At 31.0% G+C, this 10003-nt stretch overlaps 1 protein-coding gene across 1 annotated transcript; it reads right to left on the bottom strand.

Annotated features, from left to right (window-relative positions):
- Nucleotides 1-646: 646 nt before the first annotated feature.
- On the bottom strand, nt 647-3543 carry LOC145188311 (vesicular inhibitory amino acid transporter-like). Its single transcript, XM_090067376.1, has 2 exons — nt 3425-3543; nt 647-3309 (listed from the first exon to the last, which is right to left on the bottom strand). Exon 2 carries the CDS (start codon nt 2902-2904, stop codon nt 1480-1482), a length of 1425 nt encoding a protein of 474 aa, XP_089923502.1. The 5' UTR covers nt 2905-3309; nt 3425-3543; the 3' UTR covers nt 647-1479.
- Between the last annotated feature and the right edge of the window lie 6460 nt (nt 3544-10003).

Below are 10003 nucleotides of genomic sequence, written 5' to 3' on the forward strand. Positions count from 1 at the left end.
AAGTAATGTGAGGGCGGTCTTTTTATATATATATATTTTAACAATAATAATAGTAATAATAATAATATGTTTTATTAGTGTTTTAGTTTGTAATATGAAGGGTGTTAAGGTTAAAGAGGTACGGCAAGGTATGAGCTCTAGGGTTGTATTGAAGGTAATGTAAAGGTTGGGGTTGATGTTGATTAGAATTTGGTTAGGAATAAGCGAGGTTTGAGGACTACTTGGTTAGGAATGGACAAGGTTTAATCAAGGTTTATTCTATTATATTATATTCAATAAATGTTCTATTAGTGTGTAATGGTTAGCACCCTTTATTAACTATGTTTATAAAATACAAAAAATGCTCTCTTACTCTACTTGTAGTGTTATTACTCTTAAGCTCTTCCAGCTTTAAACAAGTACCATTTCTTCTTCTTCTTTTTTTTTTTTAATAAGAAACGGCGAAACTTCTGCTTACTTTACTTCAATCAATTTTTCTTCTGACTTCTATTTAATTCTTTACTTCTTCTGTTTATCAAAAATATCTTTTATTTTCTTCGATCATTTGTAAAACTTTTTGTTTATCCTAAAATTTTTCAATCATAAAAGAACTCTCTCTAAAAATTTTTCATAAAAAGATTTTACTTCTCTGTAAAACTCCGTATTCTCTTCTTTTTCGTTTATTCAAGAAGTAATCCTTTTTCTTCTTCTTTTTCGCTTATTCAAAAATAAGTCCTTCATAACTCTATTTTCGAGCTTTTATTGTTATCCATTATTACTTGTTTCATTCTATATTTATTTATAATTTATTTACTTGACAGGTAAATAAGTCACTGAGTATAAAAGTTTCTTAATCGCTGTTTTTAATTTTTTTTACCCTATTGTTTCATCTTATCGTTTATTTACTTGAAAGGGTGAATAAGTCTCTGTGTATATTTCTTTTCTTAATCGCTGTTTTTTTAAACTTTCTCTCATTCCGCTTTATCATTTATTTACGTGAAGGGTTGATGAGTCTTTGTATGTACGACTTTTCCCATCGTTGTTTTTAATTTGATTCTCCCTCCTCACAGTAATCTTGACCAATTAAAATGAGAATTGAGAGAATTTTTGTAGAAAGTTCCAGAGACAATTTTTAAAAATCCGGTTGGTTATATGTCGAAAAGAATTCGTACTATTCTTGCTAAAAGTGGAGATACAAAATGCTAAAAGACCTATCAGCTCTAAGAGACGCAAACTTGATGCGTCTGAGTTTTGAAAATACGCATTCTTTGCAAACAATAACAATCTTGTTTTACGAAAAAAAGTAAATTTAATTCGTAATTAACAAATAAACAACTCTATAAAATAAAATTTTGTAAGTAATAAGTTTTAACTATCTTTTTATCATTATTACTTTTTTAATTTAAAGCGCAAGCGTCTAAACTCCTTAAATTTTTTTTTTTTTAAATTCCTAAATTATATTTCCCCTTGATTTAATCATCTGCTAATTAGTAAGAAAATTTAAACGTTGATCCTTCGTTGCATTTGTCTTACTGCGTAAATTAACTGTTCGACGGAGTCGTACACACCAAAACAACCTATTATGGTTCCAGTAAATAAGATTAGTATTCCTTTGACTTTTTTAATTGTTGTTAACTGATTCCATTTAAGTTTCATATGAAAATAACACGGAAAAATAAATATCAAGCATGTTCCAATAAGACTTCCTCTCATTGCAAGCATTACTCCGAAATAAGGTAATAGTAACGCAATAGCAACGCTGAACGAAACAAGAACTAAACGCGTGAGTGCCAACCAAGGGTAAAATAGTTTATTATCTTCACATATTTTTGTACCTTCGATAAAATTATCAACGTAGTCACAAACGGAAAACATGCACAAAGGATAACTGAACAAAGCATATATCGATAATGAAATTCCGCAAAAAAAACTCCCGATTCTATCAATTTTACTGACATCGATAGTTACGATGCTATTTGTACACGCTCCGAATGTTATAGCGCCTGTTACTCCGACAAAGACTTTGACTATACTTGATCCCCCATATGAAATAGATAGTAACCGAGGAAACTTTGTTTTGTCTCGCATACTACCCTCAACTTGTGGAATAACGATGTGAGAGGCGCACGAAAACATAATAACGCTGACAGCTAAAGGAAACTTCTCCAGATTAATCAAAGGGAGCTGACGAAAATGTAAAAACCATTTACTGTTTTGCTGAATAAAGACACTCACCATCGCAATGGTCCCAACAACAACGGCAAAAGTGGACGTCATACTGAAATATGCAAGTATTGTAATTTTCGTTACAAACAGAGTAGGATAAATCAAGACCGAAAAAATACAGGCCAGTATAATGAAAGATAAATCCGTATAAGGTTTCAATAATGCGAAAGCACTTTTTTCAAGAAGCAGCATACTCACGACACCTCCTGTGAACAAATAAAAAACGAGAACGCCAGTTAATATTTTTGCACCATTATCACCCCAGACCGCCCGCATCACATCAACATAGGTTCTACGAACTCGTTTTTTTGTTCCATTTTGTGGTTCAACATCATAGAAACATTCAACCAACATCATTCCTGTGGTATTTGCCATGCAGCTTATTAAAATTATTGTTGGAAGAACAGCATATCCTCCAATCGCAACCACATAAGGCATACTAAAAATAGAGCTTCCTTGGAGTGTGTGAAGAATGTTCCAGACGGCTATGAAGACAGAGGCGTTGTTGTAGTGTGATGAATTTTCCTCTTGAGTTACAGCTCCTTTCTCTCGGATTTCATTTTCTTCGTTTTCGGAAATGGTGCAACTGCTATCAAGGGCCATTTGCGCTCGAGGAGTAATTGCAAAGGTTGGGAGAAAGGCAGATATCTTTCTTTCTGCTAGTGTAATTGGCTGCATGTTAGAGTTGGTTGTAGTCATAGGATCTGTAAGAAGAAACAATATATTTGCTTTTATTTGTCTTATAGCTGTATAAACCAAAATAATCCTATAACTCTTAAGTTGCTTTTAAAACCCATATCTTTTCAATAATGCACTAAAATAAGCGGGAACTGTTTTAGGAATTTATATAGGAAAAGGTAAATGCCTGAAAAATTCGATTGATTTGTTGCTTGAGACGCCACGTCAACTTTATGTTGAAGATTAGAACTTGTATCAGAAGATCCACACGTTTCTTCATTTACGAATGAACTTATAATAATAGTAGGTTGAAGATTGTCGTATACTAAGTGATTAGTTTGGGGAGATTTGTTGAGATCTTCCATTATGGATTGTTGGCATTTTGGCGGAGATATTCTGCGAAATCGGTGAGCCATTTTCAGATCTCTAATAAAAAGGTTTTTTTATTACAAGGTTTTTTATGTATTACATATTTTTCTATAAATTTACATATATTTTTTTTAGTAAAGTATATATAAAAAAATGCACCAAACTTTCTTACGAACTAAAAATAAAATTGTTGTGATACAAAATACCAATATCGTAGATATAGCATAAAAGAATTAGAACTTTAGCGATTTTTATAAAACGTTTCGATGGTGGAGAAAAAAAAAAATTTACAAAAATGTTTTTTTAAATACCTAAATATATTTTTTTTTTTTTTTTACATCCGGTCTAAAAATAAACTTCCGTGAAATTAATAAATTATTTTTATTAAATACAGCCTTATAGATTTTCGAACAAAATAAACTATCGCAGGATTAATAAATATATAGGAATAAAAGAATATAGAAATCTTCACATTTCTTCTTGTTATTAAGGGAGGTCCTAATCAATCGATAAGAAAATGATTTACAAATCAAAGAATTTTTAAAAAGCCGCTGCTGTCGCATATGGATTTGATAACGCCCAACTATAATATACTTTTCTTAAGCTTTTTTAGGACGCAATAAGAACGGTATCGAGAAGTCTTGTGTAAATCAATTTAATACGTTTGTTTACCGTGTCATTCCTTAAAAAAAAAAAATTCTGTAATGGGTTTTTAAAAATGATCTTATGCTAGAATAATTATTTGATTTGATAACGTTTTGTTAATACAGTGGTGGTGATGGAAGGGGGTGGAGGCCGGGGTCAGGGTGGGGTGGGGTGGAGTGGCAAAAGTAACAATGTTTTGTTTATAAATGCTGAACAAATTTGGAAAAGAAAAAAAATGTAAATTTTTTAAACTTTTGCTTGATTATGTATGAAGTAAATTCCGTCTCAAAATACGTCAAAGCGTGCGTCCAAAATATTTACTACTCGCCAGATTCAAATTCTTATTGATGTCTCCGAGTTTTCTTCGACACATGTAATTTCAATGTTTTTGACCAATCTTCCAGTTCGTCGCCGGTTAATACGTCTTAAATTTTAACTGTTTCAAATTAAAACAACTCCATCAACAACAAAACGGTTGGACCCGTTAAAACACTCTAATCACCATATAATCTCGTGTATGCACTTTGAGTACTAATTACTGATCGTTTCTAATGGTCAGAAAAACAATTTTAGTTCGTTGCGCAATTGTGTACCATTTCATTTTTAGGATCTGACTTCTGAAAAAAAAAAACATGTTTTTTTTTGTTTAAACTGTTTATTAAAATTTTTTGCATCTTATAGGAGTACATGTCCGACACTCTCATGATCTTTTTTGCTTCCTTCTCTGGTGTCCTTTCGCTTCTCACTAAAATTAAAGTAAGAGATCATGAATATAACTCTTTGTTACACGATTAAAAATATTATTTAACTTTAAACTGTGAAAGAAATATCGACGAAAGAAACCAGTAATGTTCTCTTTTACGTGCGATGGTGAATGTGTTTTTTTTTTTTTTTTTTTTTTTTTTTTTACGTGCGATGGTGAATGTGTTCTTTTTCATAACTTCCTTATAACAACGCTTAAAAGTATCAAACTCCCTGGGTTTTGTTTGATGCATACAAAAAGTAGCAATTAAAAATGCTTCTTTCTTAAAATTGCTAAAATCTCCCAAGTAAAAGGATGATTGAAAAATTCAAATTACTTTTTGGAGTATTATTCGTTTTTAAATGCTTTGAGAGAAAATGAAAGGTCTTACTACTGTTCCTTGATATAAATATATCACGTTAAGTTCTAATTCCAGGCAAAAAATAAAGGAGAGTCATGTGTTAAAAATCAAAATCCACTCAATTAAAACCTTTTATTAGTTACAATTAACAATGAAGATCATCATCACATAAAATTATCGCATATCTGTATAATCTTTAGACATTCTTCATAAACTAAATATTTCAACGAAATAATTCTTTTTAAAAGAAATGTTTTATGTAAAGAATATTAAAACAAAGTGCTTTTTGTGTTTAATCTGCTTTTATCTTTTTCTTTTTTCTTTTTCATACAAATAAAATTAACACCATTCGAGACGTTGACTAATACGAATTTCTTTGACTCTATTGACTTAGCATTAGTATAAAGAAGAGTTAACTTGATTTACATTAAATTGAAAAGAACTGAATGATTTTTGTTTTGCTTGGTCACCAGGTTTCTGCTTCAAAAATGATGACATGCTTTTCATTTTGATATGTTCCAGAGAATAAGTTATTATCGCGAGCTGACGTTAACTTATACATTCCAAGTTGAGCTAAACTTCTTCTGTAGCTGTATTGTTTTCTTTCATATTTTTTCAAAATTGAATCAGTGATTTTTTAGTTGTATGAATGAGATGTATTTGTGCAGCAGGAAAAACTGTTCTTTTTGTAATTGATATTGGTAGTATTGCAGGTTTTGAGGACGATTTTAGACCTTCATCAAGTCTTTTCTTGACGGTATAAATTACTTTCTGACTAGACCAACTTTTTTGACAACCTCTTTTTGAGAAAATGTATTGAGTTTCAGCAGGACTTCAACCTTCCTTCTTTTTCTTGGACTTAGGTCTGTAGATTTGCCCATGACGCTATTTATCAGAGAAAATGAAATTAATTATTCAATTATTCATGTAAAACATAATATTCATAAAACATAATATTCAAATAAATAAGTTGTCATGAGCCTGGTTGATACAAGTATGCTGTTCCACAATCATCAAAACTTGAAAAGTAATTATAAGACGAGTTAAAGTTGCCATTTTAAACCTGCCTATTTACAATAAAATCTTTTTTTTTTTTTTTTTTTTTTTGAAAGTAAATAATAATATAGAAAAATACCTTTTTAACATTATCTAAATTAAAAAACTAAAAAACGCATGGCTTAACCTTAGAAATTACTAAAATTTGGAGCTGATTCTAATATTTTCACAGCCCTGTAGATTATTATATAATTTTTAGCAGAAATATTTTTACATTAATGTTTTAAACAAATGCAGTCCACATTAAGAAAGGATTCACATTGAGTGACCCTAAGATTTAAAGTCTAAAGGTTAGGCATAGGCTTTTGCTTAAGGCAAAAGATAAAAATATAAGTAAAAAGCCTATGAATTTAAAAAACAGCTGCTGTTAAAAACAGTATGATGAACCCCTCTGTATGTTCAATACCAAGTGTGAACTTGTTGCATCTTTTTTCACTTTAGCTATTATTATTGTGTGATTAAATAAGTATTTTAGCAGCGAAATATATTTTGTAAATTATAATTTGTGCACAGGGAAGTTCAATCAAATAGGACTGCTCTCCACTACAAAAATTCATTCTGGGACTCTTAGTTGTCTAAGAATGGCCTAAATAAATTTTGATAAATTTTTGGTGAACTAGCAAAGACTTACCTCTATTACATCATTAATTGTAAAAATAAGCAATAAAGATAAACAATTAAATAAAAGCAATTCATCGCGTTGGCTTGACAAGGCTCTAACTGACTCATGAATACCCAGTGGGCACAAAGACGTCCATGAGATGTCTATTTAGTGTCTCAGATGTCTTGAGACATCTGAGATAAAACTGAGACATCTAAAGGACACCTTAAAGATGGTTGCATATTAGGTATGTGGAATTCCGAATTTTTCCGTCACCTACTTTTTTTGGAAATTATGAATACTGCGCTTTTGACATTTAGTTTTTAATTGTATTGTACCTTCTAACATATGTGTATTGCATGTTTTTGAAATAATACTTTTCATCTTTACAATATAAAGAACTAATCTGATATTTATTTTACATAACACTATTTTAGTCCAAATGTTTTAATATTTTTGTAACCTTTTTAAATCAAATTAGCCGTCTTCAAGATTACTGGTATGAGGTGTCTCGAAGACATCTGATAGGTAGTACTCTCACAGATGACTAATTTGAGATGCCTCAAATACATCTGAATTCAGACGTCTAAAAGGTGTTAACGTAGTAGCCGTCTTTAAGATTACTAATTTAAAGGTGTCTTGAAGACATCTGATATGCAGATGTCTCACAGATAATTGATAAAATGCAAAATGACGTTTTCAATTTCCTCTTGATCTAAATCATTTTATATTTCCTCATCAATATTGTTTAATTTCTCGTAACTCTCGCTTAAATTTTTTTTTAAAGCTACTAATTTGGCATGGTTAAACTCCTCTCTTATTTCGCTTAACAGATTTCCAAAACTTAGTCGTAATGCTCTCCTTCTCGCCACTTTCCTTCCCTAATACGGCTGCCATTTTTTAACAAATATGCACAACAACTCAGAATAAAATTGAACTTTCGTCACAACCAACACTTCAACAATTAAATACTAATTCTATCAAATCTTTCCAAACAAATCACAAATAACATACTCAACTTACTTCAATGTTCAACAAGTCAGGTTTTTCTTAACTCTTGATAAACTTTTTTCTATAATCTTTTAATTCGGTATATCTTTATAGTTTTTCATCAGGCGCCATGTAAAATTTCGAGTATTGAATAATGATTTTTTTTTACTTTGGAGAGTCTATGTATTTAACAGGTACAAAAAATAGAAGAGACGCAAGCTGCTCCACCAACAGAAAATGTAATAAAAAGAGAGGTCTGTGGAGAGCACGCACCAATAAACTAAACCATTAGTAATAATTAAAATACAAATGTCACAACAAAACCATTAACAATAAATTATTAATGTCACTTTTAACAAGGGATATAGCTTGCAATTGAAGCTTCCAGCTTGCTCACAAATTCATTGGTGCTGATGAGTGGAGAGATTAGCATTCACTATTAGTGCGAGCACTTGTTCCCCAACAATGACTCCCGTCTCTTTTTTAAAATGCTTCCTTTATTCGGAGATGCAACCGAAAGTTCTTTAACAATGGAAGCTGAATCTCTTTTTCCTTCTTTCCTTAGCTTCATTTACTAGGCCATACTTAGCTCTTGGCTACTTGACTCCTGGAGATGTTGCGATTTGTACTTTTGAGCTTTAGGACTATTAACGCTAAAAGATTTTGTTGGACGGCTAGGTCCGTGGTACATTTTGAAATATGGGATCAGTTAATACAATATTTTCATTTATCCAAGAAAAATAGTTGTCCAGGAAGCGTTGCCGATGTTTCCCTATTTTTTTCCATTTCATCTCAAAAATTTGATAAAAACTAATTTCATGTTTATACACTTTAAAGCAGCTTCAAATTTTCCAATATCTCCTATTTCTTCAAGAAGATATCTCATCAATGCATCAAACTTAGAAATTTTCGGGGTTTGTATCCGTATATCAAAAAGAGCCCTCCTGGAAATCAAAGGAGCCATTCTATAAAATAGAATAAATATGGTTAGTTCGCAAATATTCACAGAATATTTTTTTTTTTGGTTTAATAATTCACAGGTATCAGGTTTAATTTGCATATAATCATGCAATTGAAGACTCCACGGGAAGAAACGGCAGTTTAATAATGATTTATCTCAAAATGAAAAAATGTGACACTGCCGTTTCTTCCCGTGGAGTCTTCAATTATATTCGATAATATTTCGTGTTAAAAGTTACACAAATTGTAAAATTACTTTGTGATTTGATAAAAATCACTCACGTTTTAAAAGAATTCTTTAAGTCAGTAAAAGACTTTCATTAAAAGCTGAAGACATTAACCATAAGAGACGATTATAACAATCCTTATATCGTAATAAAGTAAATTAAAATGAGGTTTCAGACGTGAAACGTTTACAATAAATAAAAGCATTGAATTATTGTTTTCGCAGGTTGTTCTACAATTTTAAAAATTCGCGCACACTCTGAAGAATTAATTAGCAGCTGCAGCGCATTACAAAAAAATTCTTATTTGGTTTTTAAATACAATGGCTTCCGAAATATAAAACACAATGACACACTGTGCAACGCAAGACTAAAAAAACCCCAATCAAAACAATTACAGTACTGTGGCATTTAAGGTCATTAAAAAATACTTAGATGCTTATTGTTCTTGAGTAATGTCATTTTAATAGTATAAATTGTCGGGATTGTGGCAAAACTCATTAAGTTGGGGAGACCGGGACTAGTTGGCTGCAGGGGTAAGTTGTCACACTGCATTTAACTTTGGAATTTTCCAACAGAAATTTCCAAAATCCAAATGGAACCTTCCCACTTAACTTATTCAACTTTCAGGGTAGTATCAGGGCTATAAGTGCATGCGCATAGAAGTTTTACCGATTTTTGTGTAACTACATTACTTTTTCAGTTTTAAAAACCAATAGCATTAGTTACAAGTAAACTCAAATAGATGTAGGTGTTGTATGATTCACTTTAACCAGTCACATTTTGTGTTTCTCAATATGCCATTTTGTGAGCAAGAAGCTTCTGGGGTTAGTTAGCACAATGATCGCGGGGCAAGTTGGCAACAAGTACCAACTTAAAACATTTCGTATTAGCCGTAAATTCATTTATATAACACTACAGATACAGATCTACAGACATGAGAAATTATAAAAAAAAAGTTGAAAGGCCGTTTAAATCTAAAAATGTTACAAAAAATGCTGTTGATGCTGTTTTTCTAGAAGAAAAGTTTATTCGACTTAAGGGCAATAAAAGATAAAAAATAAAAAGTCAAAAAATATATTGTTGGATAAAATTTATCAAGAGCTTTCATAAAAAAGATGCGCTTGAAATAGATGCTTAATGTTACTAAACTTGTCTCTTTAAATATCGTG

Source organism: Hydra viridissima, unplaced genomic scaffold (genome assembly GCF_058129835.1).
Source record: "Hydra viridissima isolate aposymbiotic clone 2 unplaced genomic scaffold, HvirCarnegie_v1 scaffold_1, whole genome shotgun sequence".
Classification (NCBI taxonomy): domain Eukaryota; kingdom Metazoa; phylum Cnidaria; class Hydrozoa; order Anthoathecata; family Hydridae; genus Hydra; species Hydra viridissima.